The sequence below is a fragment of the Argopecten irradians genome, chromosome 11 (assembly GCF_041381155.1).
Source record: "Argopecten irradians isolate NY chromosome 11, Ai_NY, whole genome shotgun sequence".
In the NCBI taxonomy this organism is placed as follows: domain Eukaryota; kingdom Metazoa; phylum Mollusca; class Bivalvia; order Pectinida; family Pectinidae; genus Argopecten; species Argopecten irradians.
Window position 1 is genome coordinate 34,753,723 of NC_091144.1, and position 19,626 is coordinate 34,773,348.

The following is a 19,626-nucleotide window of genomic DNA, read 5'->3' on the forward strand; positions in this document are numbered from 1 at the left end:
TGTTTTGCTCAATTCATGTTACCTTCTCCGTACAGCATTGTGGTGATAAGATAAAAACTACATCGCGCTGTCGAGGATAACAACATGGTTTTAATTTGTTTTTTAAATAATCATACATCTGCAGACAGTTTACATAAATGTTTAATATAATATACAATTATATCAATGAGATTGGCGGAAAAACCGAGAAAAGTGATAATAAATAATATCTTCATCATCACATATATATATAGTATTATTGTAAAAGTGTATAAGGATTGCTAGCTGTTAATGTTATATAAGACGTAACTGGGCGATTACGACAAATTATGACATATTATTTTTTCTTCATCTATTGAAAACAGGTTTGATGAATTAAGCTGTGAAAGCATTCAGGTGGACAGACAAACATGTATGATGCCATATATACGTTAGTTACTACACCGAATATATGCACTGTAAAATTCATGTATTTTATGCCTTATGTTTTTTCTTTTTACATGGAAACATACCTGCTGAAATCCTTTTACAATTACAAATAACACTGTACAAACGTGAAATGAAATTGAAGCCTACCACTTCGTTTCATGAAGAACGAATATACGTACCCGGCCTACTACACCTTTCGGCCGGGTACGAATCGGTCTCTATGTGTCGTAGTGGAGCACTGCCTCCGAAAATCACTCAGGCGCAGTTTTCTATACTTTTTTTGTAGGTTTCCAACTATTTTATACGTATACCTGCATTTACTCGGGCAAGCGAGCACTATTGAAGTGGCGCGAAATTAAAAGTGAATGTATTATGACGTCACCATGACATAACGTCATTATAACGTTGCGCTTCGACAAAGACGTCAAGATGGCGGACAGGCTGTTGTGTGCGGGGATGGAAGCAAATGTTGCTTTTTTTCAGAAGACAGTTCACTCATGTGCTATATTAAACTACCTTTAATCTTCATGAAGCCGAATCCCGTTTTATAGAAACACAGATTTCTGCAACAATTCATATGTTGTACTTTTAATTAACAACGTGGTGTGGAAATGTGTAGCGTTGCGAGGTGTCGCTTGACGTGCTTCTGTTACGAATGCATGAAAACGAGTCCCATGTGAGGGTGATGTACTAAACCCATTATGGCCTGTTTGAGAGGGCACTATTGCCTCATAGTATTGTCTCGTGATAGGATAGTGTCCTCGCCTTCGGCTCGGGCACTATTCCATCCCTCAAAAATACTATGAGGCAATAGTGCAATATCAACCAGGCCATAATAGATAATTAGTACATCACACATGGCTACTATTTGCAATAGTGCCCGGGCAAGCGGGCATTATTGAAGTGGCGCGAAATTGAACGTGAATGTATTGTGACGTCACCATTACATGACGTCTTTATAACACTGCGCTTCGACCAAGACGTCAAGATGGCGGACAGGCTGTTGTGTGCGGGGATGGAAGCAAATGTTGCTGTTCTACAAAAGACAGTTCACTCATGTTCTATATTGATATACTTTTAATCTTCATGAAGCTGAATCCCGTTTTATAGAAACACAGATTTCCGCTACAATTCATGTGCTGTACTTTTAACGTAATAATATGGTTTGGAAATGAAGATAGTTACGATAACATAACAAACAAGTCCCATCTGAGAGTGATGTACTAAACCCATTATGGCCTGTTTGAGAGGGCACTATTGCCTCATAGTATTGTCTCGTGATGGGATAGTGTCCTCGCCTTCGGCTCGGGCACTATTCCATCCCTCGACAATACTATGAGGCAATAGTGCCCTCTTAAACAGGCCATAATAGATAAATATAATGCTTCGATGAGAATTTTATATTTTATGTGGTTCAGTTTTATTGCCTAGTAGGTAAGCGTTCGGCTCGGGCACTATCCCATCCCTCGACAATACTATGAGGCAATAGTGCCCTCTCAAACAGGCCATAATAGATAAATATAATGCTCCGATGAGAATTTTATATTTTATGTGGTTCAGTTTTATTGCCTAGTAGGTAAGCGATATCAAACAAGTACGATAAAATGCAAACAAATGTTTTATAATGGTTTGCATAATCATTACTTTGCTCCATTAGCAGTAATAGGCACCAATTGTAGCTCTAAAGACGACACCATTTTCTGTCTAAAAGTCTTTTGAGCTACAATATTGCAGCTACGTTTCATGGTGTGACCTTATGAACTCATTTCACTAGTACTATAAATGTAAATACAATAATTATTAGCAGTACTGCCAAAAATATTTCAGCTTTTAATTGTAATTGTAAAATCAAAACCAATGCATTTTAAGAAATTAAATTCTCAAAATAATGGTAAGTTTTGGTGTTGAATAAAATATTAAAAGCTCCTCTTGATATGTGAGTATGGCTTTCTGATTGGCCTATTCATTTTTTCATTCCACGATGAAAAAAAATCGAGAATGGAGCAGAAACCCGACGTTATCGTGACGTCACAATAAAAACATTGACGTTGCGTATTGATTTGGAACAAAAAATCAATGGAATCGTACGTGTTAACGTATTTCATTTTATAAAGTAGCATGGAAAATTAATTATAAGCTTTGAAGTCACTATTTTTTAATTTCATTGGTTTATGAAATAATTTTTTTGCAAACTTTTGTGAGAATCCGCTACGCTAACGCTTAATTGATTTATTTGCAATATTTTTTATTACTATTTTATTTTATTCAATTTAGATAAAAATAATCCGGTCATTTCCGAAACAGTTTTTATCTCAATAATATACATCACTACCGATAACACATCATAGATCCTACGTTAATTCATTCACACCTGAAAACATATTTAGACTCTTCTAAATCAAAGAATAGACCAGTCCATTATGAAATATCAGGGGGGAATGAGTAAAGCAAACATTTAGAGGGCTGTCTGGGTTGATCTAAGGGGATGTGCTCAATATTACGTCACGGCGGTGTGGCAGAAAAAGGCGGAAGTGCTGCTGGACAAATAGGGACGGTCTGGTCACGGAGCGTCTAGTCTAACCAGTATAAATGGCCAAAATAGAACCTTACGGACCATTCACCTGTTATTACAGTGCAAGGTAAGTCTGCTCTACTAACATTTTTTCTTGTGTTTTTATTTGTTGTATAGTGACAACGAGTACAGTAATACAATGGACAAATCTTATGAATAAATAATAAAACTTATAAATCACTGCTTGGATTTTTACATACATGTACATGTACCTATAGCAGTAAAGAAGAATAGATTTATTTTGGTCTAGGATCAACTATTTATGTCAACGTACCAAGAGAATAATGATTACTAAATTCTTACAAACTCATGATTTCGATATACATGGATGTTTTTGTTCACACCTTGCTATTTCGATTTAATGTATTTTTATTTGTTGACATAGCATGACAATTCGTAGAGAATCACATTTACAATTAACATGTTATATAATGTTTTACTTTCTATAAAGAATCCATCAAACCAGTCAAGATGAACAAGACTTTGATGCTTATCCTTATCCCCTGTCTGGTGGCCTTCGTGGCGGCCCAGTATTACCAGCCAGGATACGGTGTGGGAGGATATGGAGGACCTGGGTATTACTATAACTACGCCCTACAGAGCGCACAGGGAGCCAAGACCAGCAACCTTCTCAACTTCGGTTAGTTTTGCAACATTTCATAACATTTACAATTCAATGACACGAATATATTTCGTTTGCTTTATTATGTATCACACTTATCAACAACCAGGTTCATTTACATCCTCGATACTCCAAGGGTTCCGATCACGGTCCGTCTTCCGGTTTCCAGGATAGTTCGTTTAAGGCACGAATATAAAATGATTTTCTACATATAATGTTTACTATCTACATAAAAAGACCAAATTTGTCTCTTCAGACCACAGGTTTACGACGCACATTTTTTTTTCTCGCGCGTCGTAAACCTATGTTCAGACATTTCATACCCGGTAGAGCTAACGTTAAGTTAGCGGAATTATAATTGTGAATAAAGACGGAGTTTAATATGAAATTATTCATAAAAACCATGATAATTGTAAAGGAAATAAATAAAATGGCAAACGGAAAATCTTGTAACAATGTACTTAAACCGTAATTATATATGACGTATTGTTTTTAATTATTATAAATCCTTATTAAATCAGTTAATAAAAACAGACAGACGTGAAAAACAGACATGCATTTATAAGCATTTGAATGTATTTAAAATGATATTTAAAATGTCATGATTAGAAAACTGTATTAAAACCTATATGCTGTGACTTGGCTGAGGAGCGCTCTAAATCTATCGCCAATTGAGTATTGGAATTTTAATTTCTGCTATGGGGATAACGCCCAACTAAATAAAAAAAGACCTTCGAACAGCCCCTAGTGTATACAAGATTGAGCCCAGGATAGAATTTTAATCCGGCCGCCGATTGGCTGGCTAATTATGAATTTCAAAAGTAAAAATGTTTTCTGACAGGTAATTATTCCTATATAACCATGATATGAATTTGGAAATTCACATTGAGATTTAGGTTCAAAATATCAACTTTGATAATGAATAGGTAAAAACATTAGAATTTCAGTATTTTTAGTGCAAAATGCGCCTGATTTCAATAAAGCTACCCTGGTTGGAGTTTGAGCAGAAGGACCCAAACTTTTTTTTTCTATTTAGTGTTATATGAGAACCTAAACTTTAATTATAGAACACCATAGCTAACTAATATTCCTTTGTTTTAATAATACAGTACAAAACTTTAACAAAGTTTAACACTGTGGTCTATGTAAAATTATTTAGTTGGTTGCTCTCTATAGCGAACGCAACCGGAAGTATAAGAGTCAGTCACTGGAGCCGAGTAAGTTCATAGATACAAAGGTAAGTCGCCAAGTTTTAGAATAATACTTGTCACTGTGACCATTCCGTTTTATTTAGAATTGGCCAGTAAGTTAATGGTACATATAACGTAGATGCAGGTAATTAGCACGGCTATAAACGTGTGGCATGTGCGTTTCACATCAGATGGGTACGATCACATGGGTGCGCGGTGCAAGGTCTCCTCAGTTGTCAGAATTTAGTTCACGGAACTGTATGCATGTTCCGGTTTAGGTGAACCAGGAATTAGGTATTAGGTGGGGGGGAGTACAATTGGTGGAAGGGGTGGGGGGGGTGTTCATCGCAGGTAAGCCAATTTAACTAATTGTACTGATTAATTGTAATATTAGGGCTAATAAGTTTATTAAAAGTATGCATTTTATGTTATAATGATGAAAAATACCATGTTGTGAATATTTTTTTCTGTTAATGAAACATATTAATGGTGTTTCAGGGTCATTCAAGATTTCCGGAAATATATGTTGGTTGCACAGATTCCAGTCACGGACAAAGACATGCATCTTTTGTGCTCATTACAGGTTTGATCTTTGTTTAATTTGTTTTATTTTAAACAGAAAAGGCTCTGGAACCATGTTCCTGGTAAATTTGAATATGTAAAAGGTTTGGTATATCTGGTTTTCTTCCAAAATCTTGACATTTTCTATATTATGGGGTACTTGGATATGTAATGGATTATCTCCCCTTGGCTGGGGACTTTTCCTATTTTTTCATTATATTCAGAAAGTTTAATGATGTAACCAATAATTAACTTAAACAACATTAATACTATTTCAATATTTAATACATAATTTGCAATTAATCAACACAGTGTGTAAGTTCAATATTTCATGTTTTCAGAATTACTCCGCGGGTGACTGTCCGAAGGTGAAGCCCTGTCCTGGACAAACCACTTGACCGATTAAGTTCATATTACAGATTTGACATACAGCCGAAATACACTTTACATCATAGGTGAGTATTGGAATTTTAATTTCTGCTATGGGGATAAACCAACTAAATAAAAAAAGACCTTCGAAATGGCCCCTGTGTATACAAGATTGAGCCCAGGATAGAATTTTAATCCGGCCGCCGATTGGCTGGCTAATTATGAATTTCAAAAGTAAAAATGTTTTCTGACAGGTAATTATTCCTAGATAACCATGATATGAATTTGGAAATTCACATTGAGATTTAGGTTCAAAATATCAACTTTGATAATGAATAGGTAAAAACATTAGAATTTCAGTATTTTTTAGTGCAAAAAAATGCGCCTGATTTCAATATAGCTACCCTGGTTAGAGTTTGAGCAGAAGGACCCAAACTTATTTTTCTATCTAGTATTATATGAGAACCTAAACTTTAATTAAAGAACACAATAGCTAACTAATATTCCTTTGTTTTAATAATACAGTACAAAACTTTAACAAAGTTTTAACACTGTGGTCTATGTAAAATTATTTAGTTGGTTGCTCTCTATAGCGAACGCAACCGGAAGTATAAGAGTCAGTCACTGGAGCCGAGTAAGTTCATAGATACAAAGGTAAGTCGCCAAGTTTTAGAATAATACTTGTCACTGTGACCATGCATGCAGTTTATTTAGAATTGGCCAGTAAGTTAATGGTACATATAACGTAGATGCAGGTAATTAGCACGGCTATAAACGTGTGGCATGTGCGTTTCACATCAGATGGGTACGATCACATGGGTGCGCGGTGCAAGGTCTCCTCAGTTGTCAGAATTTAGTTCACGGAACTGTATGCATGTTCCGGTTTAGGTGAACCAGGAATTAGGTGGGGGGGGGGGAGTACAATTGGTGGAAGGGGTGGGGGGGGTGTTCATCGCAGGTAAGCCAATTTAACTAATTGTACTGATTAATTGTAATATTAGGGCTAATAAGTTTATTAAAAGTATGCATTTTATGTTATAATGATGAAAAATACCATGTTGTGAATATTTTTTTCTGTTAATGAAACATATTAATGGTGTTTTAGGGTCATTCAAGATTTCCGGAAATATATGTTGGTTGCACAGATTCCAGTCACGGACAAAGACATGCATCTTTTGTGCTCATTACAGGTTTGATCTTTGTTTAATTTGTTTATTTTAAACAGAAAAGGCTCTGGAACCATGTTCCTGGTAAATTTGAATATGTAAAAGGTTTGGTATATCTGGTTTTCTTCCAAAATCTTGACATTTTCTATATTATGGGGTACTTGGATATGTAATGGATTATCTCCCCTTGGCTGGGGACTTTTTCCTATTTTTTCATTATATTCAGAAAGTTTAATGATGTAACCAATAATTAACTTAAACAACATTAATACTATTTCAATATTTAATACATAATTTGCAATTAATCAACACAGTGTGTAAGTTCAATATTTCATGTTTTCAGAATTACTCCGCGGGTGACTGTCCGAAGGTGAAGCCCTGTCCTGGACAAACCACTTGACCGATTAAGTTCATATTACAGATTTGACATACAGCCGAAATACACTTTACATCATAGGTGAGTATTGGAATTTTAATTTCTGCTATGGGGATAAACCAACTAAATAAAAAAAGACCTTCGAAATGGCCCCTGTGTATACAAGATTGAGCCCAGGATAGAATTTTAATCCGGCCGCCGATTGGCTGGCTAATTATGAATTTCAAAAGTAAAAATGTTTTCTGACAGGTAATTATTCCTAGATAACCATGATATGAATTTGGAAATTCACATTGAGATTTAGGTTCAAAATATCAACTTTGATAATGAATAGGTAAAAACATTAGAATTTCAGTATTTTTTAGTGCAAAATGCGCCTGATTTCAATAAAGCTACCCTGGTTGGAGTTTGAGCAGAAGGACCCAAACTTTTTTTTTTTCTATTTAGTGTTATATGAGAACCTAAACTTTAATTATAGAACACAGTAGCTAACTAATATTCCTTTGTTTTAATAATACAGTACAAAACTTTAACAAAGTTTAACACTGTGGTCTATGTAAAATTATTTAGTTGGTTGCTCTCTATAGCGAACGCAACCGGAAGTATAAGAGTCAGTCACTGGAGCCGAGTAAGTTCATAGATACAAAGGTAAGTCGCCAAGTTTTAGAATAATACTTGTCACTGTGACCATGCATGCAGTTTATTTAGAATTGGCCAGTAAGTTAATGGTACATATAACGTAGATGCAGGTAATTAGCACGGCTATAAACGTGTGGCATGTGCGTTTCACATCAGATGGGTACGATCACATGGGTGCGCGGTGCAAGGTCTCCTCAGTTGTCAGAATTTAGTTCACGGAACTGTATGCATGTTCCGGTTTAGGTGAACCAGGAATTAGGTGGGGGGGGGGGGGGGGAGTACAATTGGTGGAAGGGGTGGGGGGGTGTTCATCGCAGGTAAGCCAATTTAACTAATTGTACTGATTAATTGTAATATTAGGGCTAATAAGTTTATTAAAAGTATGCATTTTATGTTATAATGATGAAAAATACCATGTTGTGAATATTTTTTTTCTGTTAATGAAACATATTAATGGTGTTTCAGGGTCATTCAAGATTTCCGGAAATATATGTTGGTTGCACAGATTCCAGTCACGGACAAAGACATGCATCTTTTGTGCTCATTACAGGTTTGATCTTTGTTTAATTTGTTTATTTTAAACAGAAAAGGCTCTGGAACCATGTTCCTGGTAAATTTGAATATGTAAAAGGTTTGGTATATCTGGTTTTCTTCCAAAATCTTGACATTTTCTATATTATGGGGTACTTGGATATGTAATGGATTATCTCCCCTTGGCTGGGGACTTTTCCTATTTTTTCATTATATTCAGAAAGTTTAATGATGTAACCAATAATTAACTTAAACAACATTAATTTAATACTATTTCAATATTTAATACATAATTTGCAATTAATCAACACAGTGTGTAAGTTCAATATTTCATGTTTTCAGAATTACTCCGCGGGTGACTGTCCGAAGGTGAAGCCCTGTCCTGGACAAACCACTTGACCGATTAAGTTCATATTACAGATTTGACATACAGCCGAAATACACTTTACATCATAGGTGAGTATTGGAATTTTAATTTCTGCTATGGGGATAAACCAACTAAATAAAAAAAGACCTTCGAAATGGCCCCTGTGTATACAAGATTGAGCCCAGGATAGAATTTTAACCCGGCCGCCGATTGGCTGGCTAATTATGAATTTCAAAAGTAAAAATGTTTTCTGACAGGTAATTATTCCTATATAACCATGATATGAATTTGGAAATTCACATTGAGATTTAGGTTCAAAATATCAACTTTGATAATGAATAGGTAAAAACATTAGAATTTCAGTATTTTTAGTGCAAAATGCGCCTGATTTCAATAAAGCTACCCTGGTTGGAGTTTGAGCAGAAGGACCCAAACTTTTTTTTTTCTATTTAGTGTTATATGAGAACCTAAACTTTAATTATAGAACACAGTAGCTAACTAATATTCCTTTGTTTTAATAATACAGTACAAAACTTTAACAAAGTTTAACACTGTGGTCTATGTAAAATTATTTAGTTGGTTGCTCTCTATAGCGAACGCAACCGGAAGTATAAGAGTCAGTCACTGGAGCCGAGTAAGTTCATAGATACAAAGGTAAGTCGCCAAGTTTTAGAATAATACTTGTCACTGTGACCATGCATGCAGTTTATTTAGAATTGGCCAGTAAGTTAATGGTACATATAACGTAGATGCAGGTAATTAGCACGGCTATAAACGTGTGGCATGTGCGTTTCACATCAGATGGGTACGATCACATGGGTGCGCGGTGCAAGGTCTCCTCAGTTGTCAGAATTTAGTTCACGGAACTGTATGCATGTTCCGGTTTAGGTGAACCAGGAATTAGGTGGGGGGGGGGGGGAGTACAATTGGTGGAAGGGGTGGGGGGGGGGGGGGGTGTTCATCGCAGGTAAGCCAATTTAACTAATTGTACTGATTAATTGTAATATTAGGGCTAATAAGTTTATTAAAAGTATGCATTTTATGTTATAATGATGAAAAATACCATGTTGTGAATATTTTTTTCTGTTAATGAAACATATTAATGGTGTTTCAGGGTCATTCAAGATTTCCGGAAATATATGTTGGTTGCACAGATTCCAGTCACGGACAAAGACATGCATCTTTTGTGCTCATTACAGGTTTGATCTTTGTTTAATTTGTTTATTTTAAACAGAAAAGGCTCTGGAACCATGTTCCTGGTAAATTTGAATATGTAAAATGTTTGGTATATCTGGTTTTCTTCCAAAATCTTGACATTTTCTATATTATGGGGTACTTGGATATGTAATGGATTATCTCCCCTTGGCTGGGGACTTTTCCTATTTTTTCATTATATTCAGAAAGTTTAATGATGTAACCAATAATTAACTTAAACAACATTAATACTATTTCAATATTTAATACATAATTTGCAATTAATCAACACAGTGTGTAAGTTCAATATTTCATGTTTTCAGAATTACTCCGCGGGTGACTGTCCGAAGGTGAAGCCCTGTCCTGGACAAACCACTTGACCGATTAAGTTCATATTACAGATTTGACATACAGCCGAAATACACTTTACATCATAGGTGAGTATTGGAATTTTAATTTCTGCTATGGGGATAAACCAACTAAATAAAAAAAGACCTTCGAAATGGCCCCTGTGTATACAAGATTGAGCCCAGGATAGAATTTTAACCCGGCCGCCGATTGGCTGGCTAATTATGAATTTCAAAAGTAAAAATGTTTTCTGACAGGTAATTATTCCTATATAACCATGATATGAATTTGGAAATTCACATTGAGATTTAGGTTCAAAATATCAACTTTGATAATGAATAGGTAAAAACATTAGAATTTCAGTATTTTTAGTGCAAAATGCGCCTGATTTCAATAAAGCTACCCTGGTTGGAGTTTGAGCAGAAGGACCCAAACTTTTTTTTTCTATTTAGTGTTATATGAGAACCTAAACTTTAATTATAGAACACAGTAGCTAACTAATATTCCTTTGTTTTAATAATACAGTACAAAACTTTAACAAAGTTTAACACTGTGGTCTATGTAAAATTATTTAGTTGGTTGCTCTCTATAGCGAACGCAACCGGAAGTATAAGAGTCAGTCACTGGAGCCGAGTAAGTTCATAGATACAAAGGTAAGTCGCCAAGTTTTAGAATAATACTTGTCACTGTGACCATGCATGCAGTTTATTTAGAATTGGCCAGTAAGTTAATGGTACATATAACGTAGATGCAGGTAATTAGCACGGCTATAAACGTGTGGCATGTGCGTTTCACATCAGATGGGTACGATCACATGGGTGCGCGGTGCAAGGTCTCCTCAGTTGTCAGAATTTAGTTCACGGAACTGTATGCATGTTCCGGTTTAGGTGAACCAGGAATTAGGTGGGGGGGAGTACAATTGGTGGAAGGGGTGGGGGGTGTTCATCGCAGGTAAGCCAATTTAACTAATTGTACTGATTAATTGTAATATTAGGGCTAATAAGTTTATTAAAAGTATGCATTTTATGTTATAATGATGAAAAATACCATGTTGTGAATATTTTTTTCTGTTAATGAAACATATTAATGGTGTTTCAGGGTCATTCAAGATTTCCGGAAATATATGTTGGTTGCACAGATTCCAGTCACGGACAAAGACATGCATCTTTTGTGCTCATTACAGGTTTGATCTTTGTTTAATTTGTTTATTTTAAACAGAAAAGGCTCTGGAACCATGTTCCTGGTAAATTTGAATATGTAAAATGTTTGGTATATCTGGTTTTCTTCCAAAATCTTGACATTTTCTATATTATGGGGTACTTGGATATGTAATGGATTATCTCCCCTTGGCTGGGGACTTTTCCTATTTTTTCATTATATTCAGAAAGTTTAATGATGTAACCAATAATTAACTTAAACAACATTAATACTATTTCAATATTTAATACATAATTTGCAATTAATCAACACAGTGTGTAAGTTCAATATTTCATGTTTTCAGAATTACTCCGCGGGTGACTGTCCGAAGGTGAAGCCCTGTCCTGGACAAACCACTTGACCGATTAAGTTCATATTACAGATTTGACATACAGCCGAAATACACTTTACATCATAGGTGAGTATTGGAATTTTAATTTCTGCTATGGGGATAAACCAACTAAATAAAAAAAAGACCTTCGAAATGGCCCCTGTGTATACAAGATTGAGCCCAGGATAGAATTTTAATCCGGCCGCCGATTGGCTGGCTAATTATGAATTTCAAAAGTAAAAATGTTTTCTGACAGGTAATTATTCCTAGATAACCATGATATGAATTTGGAAATTCACATTGAGATTTAGGTTCAAAATATCAACTTTGATAATGAATAGGTAAAAACATTAGAATTTCAGTATTTTTTAGTGCAAAATGCGCCTGATTTCAATAAAGCTACCCTGGTTGGAGTTTGAGCAGAAGGACCCAAACTTTTTTTTTCTATTTAGTGTTATATGAGAACCTAAACTTTAATTATAGAACACAGTAGCTAACTAATATTCCTTTGTTTTAATAATACAGTACAAAACTTTAACAAAGTTTAACACTGTGGTCTATGTAAAATTATTTAGTTGGTTGCTCTCTATAGCGAACGCAACCGGAAGTATAAGAGTCAGTCACTGGAGCCGAGTAAGTTCATAGATACAAAGGTAAGTCGCCAAGTTTTAGAATAATACTTGTCACTGTGACCATGCATGCAGTTTATTTAGAATTGGCCAGTAAGTTAATGGTACATATAACGTAGATGCAGGTAATTAGCACGGCTATAAACGTGTGGCATGTGCGTTTCACATCAGATGGGTACGATCACATGGGTGCGCGGTGCAAGGTCTCCTCAGTTGTCAGAATTTAGTTCACGGAACTGTATGCATGTTCCGGTTTAGGTGAACCAGGAATTAGGTGGGGGGGAGTACAATTGGTGGAAGGGGTGGGGGGGGTGTTCATCGCAGGTAAGCCAATTTAACTAATTGTACTGATTAATTGTAATATTAGGGCTAATAAGTTTATTAAAAGTATGCATTTTATGTTATAATGATGAAAAATACCATGTTGTGAATATTTTTTTTCTGTTAATGAAACATATTAATGGTGTTTCAGGGTCATTCAAGATTTCCGGAAATATATGTTGGTTGCACAGATTCCAGTCACGGACAAAGACATGCATCTTTTGTGCTCATTACAGGTTTGATCTTTGTTTAATTTGTTTATTTTAAACAGAAAAGGCTCTGGAACCATGTTCCTGGTAAATTTGAATATGTAAAATGTTTGGTATATCTGGTTTTCTTCCAAAATCTTGACATTTTCTATATTATGGGGTACTTGGATATGTAATGGATTATCTCCCCTTGGCTGGGGACTTTTCCTATTTTTTCATTATATTCAGAAAGTTTAATGATGTAACCAATAATTAACTTAAACAACATTAATACTATTTCAATATTTAATACATAATTTGCAATTAATCAACACAGTGTGTAAGTTCAATATTTCATGTTTTCAGAATTACTCCGCGGGTGACTGTCCGAAGGTGAAGCCCTGTCCTGGACAAACCACTTGACCGATTAAGTTCATATTACAGATTTGACATACAGCCGAAATACACTTTACATCATAGGTGAGTATTGGAATTTTAATTTCTGCTATGGGGATAAACCAACTAAATAAAAAAAAGACCTTCGAAATGGCCCCTGTGTATACAAGATTGAGCCCAGGATAGAATTTTAACCCGGCCGCCGATTGGCTGGCTAATTATGAATTTCAAAAGTAAAAATGTTTTCTGACAGGTAATTATTCCTATATAACCATGATATGAATTTGGAAATTCACATTGAGATTTAGGTTCAAAATATCAACTTTGATAATGAATAGGTAAAAACATTAGAATTTCAGTATTTTTAGTGCAAAATGCGCCTGATTTCAATAAAGCTACCCTGGTTGGAGTTTGAGCAGAAGGACCCAAACTTTTTTTTTTCTATTTAGTGTTATATGAGAACCTAAACTTTAATTATAGAACACAGTAGCTAACTAATATTCCTTTGTTTTAATAATACAGTACAAAACTTTAACAAAGTTTAACACTGTGGTCTATGTAAAATTATTTAGTTGGTTGCTCTCTATAGCGAACGCAACCGGAAGTATAAGAGTCAGTCACTGGAGCCGAGTAAGTTCATAGATACAAAGGTAAGTCGCCAAGTTTTAGAATAATACTTGTCACTGTGACCATGCATGCAGTTTATTTAGAATTGGCCAGTAAGTTAATGGTACATATAACGTAGATGCAGGTAATTAGCACGGCTATAAACGTGTGGCATGTGCGTTTCACATCAGATGGGTACGATCACATGGGTGCGCGGTGCAAGGTCTCCTCAGTTGTCAGAATTTAGTTCACGGAACTGTATGCATGTTCCGGTTTAGGTGAACCAGGAATTAGGTGGGGGGAGTACAATTGGTGGAAGGGGTGGGGGGGTGTTCATCGCAGGTAAGCCAATTTAACTAATTGTACTGATTAATTGTAATATTAGGGCTAATAAGTTTATTAAAAGTATGCATTTTATGTTATAATGATGAAAAATACCATGTTGTGAATATTTTTTTTCTGTTAATGAAACATATTAATGGTGTGTTTCAGGGTCATTCAAGATTTCCGGAAATATATGTTGGTTGCACAGATTCCAGTCACGGACAAAGACATGCATCTTTTGTGCTCATTACAGGTTTGATCTTTGTTTAATTTGTTTATTTTAAACAGAAAAGGCTCTGGAACCATGTTCCTGGTAAATTTGAATATGTAAAATGTTTGGTATATCTGGTTTTCTTCCAAAATCTTGACATTTTCTATATTATGGGGTACTTGGATATGTAATGGATTATCTCCCCTTGGCTGGGGACTTTTCCTATTTTTTCATTATATTCAGAAAGTTTAATGATGTAACCAATAATTAACTTAAACAACATTAATACTATTTCAATATTTAATACATAATTTGCAATTAATCAACACAGTGTGTAAGTTCAATATTTCATGTTTTCAGAATTACTCCGCGGGTGACTGTCCGAAGGTGAAGCCCTGTCCTGGACAAACCACTTGACCGATTAAGTTCATATTACAGATTTGACATACAGCCGAAATACACTTTACATCATAGGTGAGTATTGGAATTTTAATTTCTGCTATGGGGATAAACCAACTAAATAAAAAAAGACCTTCGAAATGGCCCCTGTGTATACAAGATTGAGCCCAGGATAGAATTTTAACCCGGCCGCCGATTGGCTGGCTAATTATGAATTTCAAAAGTAAAAATGTTTTCTGACAGGTAATTATTCCTATATAACCATGATATGAATTTGGAAATTCACATTGAGATTTAGGTTCAAAATATCAACTTTGATAATGAATAGGTAAAAACATTAGAATTTCAGTATTTTTAGTGCAAAATGCGCCTGATTTCAATAAAGCTACCCTGGTTGGAGTTTGAGCAGAAGGACCCAAACTTTTTTTTTCTATTTAGTGTTATATGAGAACCTAAACTTTAATTATAGAACACAGTAGCTAACTAATATTCCTTTGTTTTAATAATACAGTACAAAACTTTAACAAAGTTTAACACTGTGGTCTATGTAAAATTATTTAGTTGGTTGCTCTCTATAGCGAACGCAACCGGAAGTATAAGAGTCAGTCACTGGAGCCGAGTAAGTTCATAGATACAAAGGTAAGTCGCCAAGTTTTAGAATAATACTTGTCACTGTGACCATGCATGCAGTTTATTTAGAATTGGCCAGTAAGTTAATGGTACATACATGTATCCTTGGCAGAATTGTTCTTTAGGTCAAACTTGAACTGTGCTTATCCTTGTTTCCTTTTTAATATTTATTCAAACATTTATACTCTTCTACATCAGACTAGAACAGTCCATTATGAAATTTCACAGATGATTGATAAAAAAAATCTGAAAAAAATACGTCATCACACCTATAAGTATTTGAAAATGAGAATTTAATATCAATATTAGTACAAATAAGATTCAATAACACAGGAAAAAACAAAACAACAAAGAACAAAACCTCAAGAGATATGTTCAATAAACCTTTATATTTCAATTCTTTCAAGCATATTCAACACATTTCTAGCATTTTATTACAGTAAAAATAAAATGATGTTTTCAGATCTGTAAGCATGTATTTTTCTGTGTAAACCATTTCTCACTTTTTGTGTATGTGCATGCATTTCTAGATAGTTTTGAAAGAAGTTAAGAGGCAAACCTTGCTATGAAGTAAATTGTCCACCATATGTACTTTGTCAACCAAGAAACCTTTCCATTTCGATATGAAGTGTGTACTATGTCAACCAAGAAACCTTTCCATTTAGATATGAAGTGTTTTTTTGTTGAAACAATAGTATGATGTTAGAAATATGAAAAAAAATGCCAAAATATTGTTCTTTAACATATCATTTTACATTTTGTTGTTTAAACTCATTCACCCCTGAAAATACATTTAGACTCTTCTTAATCAATGAATAGACCAGTCTATTATGGAATTTCAGGTGTAAATGAGTTCAACTTAAGTTACACTTGTTGAACCACAGAGTATATTTCTTTTACCAACACTATATGTAGAAGTATATATTATGATACTGTAATATATATAGAGGTTACACAACGAGTGGCTGTTGGATATGGAATTTATTCCACACGAGTGAGTTATTTTTTAAAAGTTACAAAAGACACGAGCTTTAGCGAGTGTCTTTTGTAACTTTTAAAAAATAACTTACGAGTGTGGAATAAATTCCATATCCAACAACCACGAGTCGTGTGACCTGTTTCTACCACAATTACATGTATATCCACTTTTAGCCGATAGAAATACGACGGGGATAAGTACGCTACCCAACAGCAGTTTTGGCGTTAAGCGGCGATCACAGCATAGCATGACGTCACTCGATTATTGATGACGTTGACAAATGATGACATGACACTCAGAAAGACGTAGTTCGGTCAAAGTTCACCGTGTCAGCCAATCAGAAAGCGTACAGAGTTTATACCACGTGTGGTATAAACAAATTGTTAATCAACAGCTGCATCGTTTATTTGATACCCTGAGAGTTGAATAACATTGACTATTGTGGTAGAAACATATAAATATATACACTATTGGTAAAAAATATGTTCCAGATCCCTGTACATTTAACACATCATTAATTGTGATGTATCTGAAAAACGTATTTGGTCTTAAGTGATAATTAAAAACTTCTCAAAGATAAGGACATTCTCAATCAATGTATTGTCCAGGTGACAAATTCAGAGTTGAGGGAATCTCTATCCTCATGTAGTTTTGTACAAGAGGATCAAGTTTCTTCTACTTGTTTGTAATCTGAGTAATCTGTAACCTAGGCTCGGCACCATAAAACTATTCTCAGACAGATTTTTTACTCAAGTATATGATTTTCCATAGGCTTGAGTAAAAAAATTGTCTGAGAATGTTTTATGGTGCGGAGCCCTGACTCCAGGATCATTAAAGAATCTTAGACTTGCGTTTCAACTTAGCCAATCATTACTGATGTAATCTTTTGTAACGTCATCTTTGATTGGATAGTTCTAAACTTAATTAAAATTTTGGACTTAAAGACTGATTTAATAATTATACTCCTTAGGCCAGGATAAAAAATCTACAAAAACAAAAGTTTTTTGACAGAATTCAAAGGGTTCAGCAATCAAGAATTCCATATGTTCAAGAATTCATTTTTTAAAAAGAAATATTGCAGCTTTATATCATTTTGATACGGAAAACTTAAGATTTATTTCCATTTAATAAATAACATATTCAAACATAATATAAAAAATGTACAGTCTGATATATGTCTACCAGAAAACAGGGTCAACCATTGCAAAAATAATAATATATAACACCAAAATACCACCAGCAATTCAGTCCATCTATTCATTTCAGAGTTACCTCCTCTTGTAAGCCTATTTTGATCGTAACACGAGAATACAATGTCACTTTCTCACAAATTCATAAACAGTCTTGCATGACTGAAAGCGTTGCATTCTGAAACTACTGGAAAAAGCTGTTCTACCATAATTTAACACAGCTACATTTTATATACATAAGTTTTTGTAAGTTGTTCACATTGAATTGGAGACTCTCAGAACTTTCAATATAACGTACCATGAAAATACCCATTGTGATTAGATTGAAATATTGTAAATGGGGATATTTTCACATCATGTGCTTATTTTCGCTGAGTCAGCTGTCAAAATTTGAGAACTTGTTGATGTGAAGTTTTAAGTACCAGATACTGAAAACTTTCGCCATCACTTCCTCATACAAATAGTGTATAGCCAAATATTTTACGGAGGAAAATTATAATTTAGCAATTTTAAAATTTTTGCGATCACTGGCTTTCAGGGTATAAATATGATTCAATCCTTTCTCAATATTTCGTGGATCAAATTTTTTTGATCATAGCAATTTTCTGCAAAATTGAAAAAACCTGCGAAAATTATTGGCGATATTAAATTAATATAATGTAACAATCAATATTTGCTTTCAAGAGCAGAAAACCTATATAATGCAAGATGGAATTGGGGCTAATTAGAAGGTCCCAGTCTTCCCACAATACATCTAATGATACTGCTAAAGGATGGAATGGTTTTGATCTATGTTTACATCAGTTACCATGGTAACACTGATAAAATATGTAAATGAACACTTCATAAAGCTGCATATCTTTTACCTGTAGACTGTTTTTTTTTTTTTTTTTTTTCAAACTTCATTTTTACAGATTTTAAAAGTATGCAGCTTATTCCAAATGTAAATGAATCACATTAAAAAGCAGACGATTGATGATTAATGATAAATTCAGAATGAAAGATAACGTTTAAAATAATGAAGGGATAAAATATGTTTGCATAATATAGTGTAGAATACATTTATCCAGTCTTCTTCACACAAATACACACATGTTTCTCGTTCAAACACTGCATCATTTATACACATTCACACTTGTCACACACCCTCATTCAAACAAATACACACACATATATACACCAGTCGTACTAACTTATAAACAAAAGCCAACTTGCATTGCTTCGGCAGACCATCATCTCTCACTCAACATGATAACGAAGGACGTCTATAAATAAACAATGTCAACAAATATTACGACACAAAATCGAAGCGTACAGGGAAAACAGGTTTGTTAATGTGATAAGCTGCCAGCGTCTGCTTTAAGTTGCCTGGCAACCAATGGAATATGCACCAATCAATGTCAGGCCCATTCCAATCACATATACGTATAACAAAAGCAGACTTTTCCGAGAGATAGTCACACTTTTACGGAGGATTTAATCCAAAACGTTAACTAGTAACCGACAGTGTTAATCACAGTTATAGCTAGTCTCAAAGCTAAATGTGTACGCTTTTCAACAATTTACACTCTCTATTATTTCTCCATTTTTTTGTAATTTTTGGCATTTTTACCGTGAACTTGGAAATGAGTTTCACATGGTAGGATCAATCGACAAGGAAGAATTTCGGTGACTAAGATTCACGATTGGTCAGTGTCCTTCCAGCTCTTGTTTCTGCATGGCGTCTGCGAGCTCGTCTAACTGACTATTACTTTTGCTCTGACGTAATCGGTGAGCCACGGCTGTTACTATGGCAGCGCCTTTACCACTTCCGTCATGTGACAACATCAGCTTGAACTGAAATGTAAAAGTCACAAATAATTAGAGTAAGAAATTCTGAATT

General features: G+C 34.6%; 1 protein-coding gene and 1 long non-coding RNA gene across 7 annotated transcripts in view; one reads left to right on the plus strand and one right to left on the minus strand.

The window, feature by feature from the left end:
• Positions 1–5,164: 5,164 nt before the first annotated feature.
• LOC138335404 (uncharacterized) overlaps positions 5,165–19,626 on the plus strand; it is a 34,911-nt gene continuing 20,449 nt past the window's right edge. The window contains exons 1-14 of the long non-coding RNA XR_011210274.1: positions 5,165–5,375; positions 5,695–5,808; positions 6,828–6,912; positions 7,232–7,345; positions 8,369–8,453; positions 8,777–8,890; positions 9,916–10,000; positions 10,319–10,432; positions 11,442–11,526; positions 11,845–11,958; positions 12,973–13,057; positions 13,376–13,489; positions 14,504–14,588; positions 14,907–15,020. This is a non-coding gene — a long non-coding RNA (uncharacterized lncRNA). The remainder of the gene's footprint in view (positions 5,376–5,694; positions 5,809–6,827; positions 6,913–7,231; positions 7,346–8,368; positions 8,454–8,776; positions 8,891–9,915; positions 10,001–10,318; positions 10,433–11,441; positions 11,527–11,844; positions 11,959–12,972; positions 13,058–13,375; positions 13,490–14,503; positions 14,589–14,906; positions 15,021–19,626) is intronic.
• The window catches only part of LOC138335403 (hexokinase type 2-like), a 49,023-nt gene continuing 45,342 nt past the window's right edge, over positions 15,946–19,626 (minus strand). For all 6 annotated transcript variants that reach the window (XM_069284474.1, XM_069284475.1, XM_069284469.1 and 3 more), the window contains one exon: positions 15,946–19,580. In XM_069284474.1, coding sequence (XP_069140575.1) covers positions 19,434–19,580 — 147 coding nt within the window. In that variant the 3' untranslated portion in view covers positions 15,946–19,433. The remainder of the gene's footprint in view (positions 19,581–19,626) is intronic.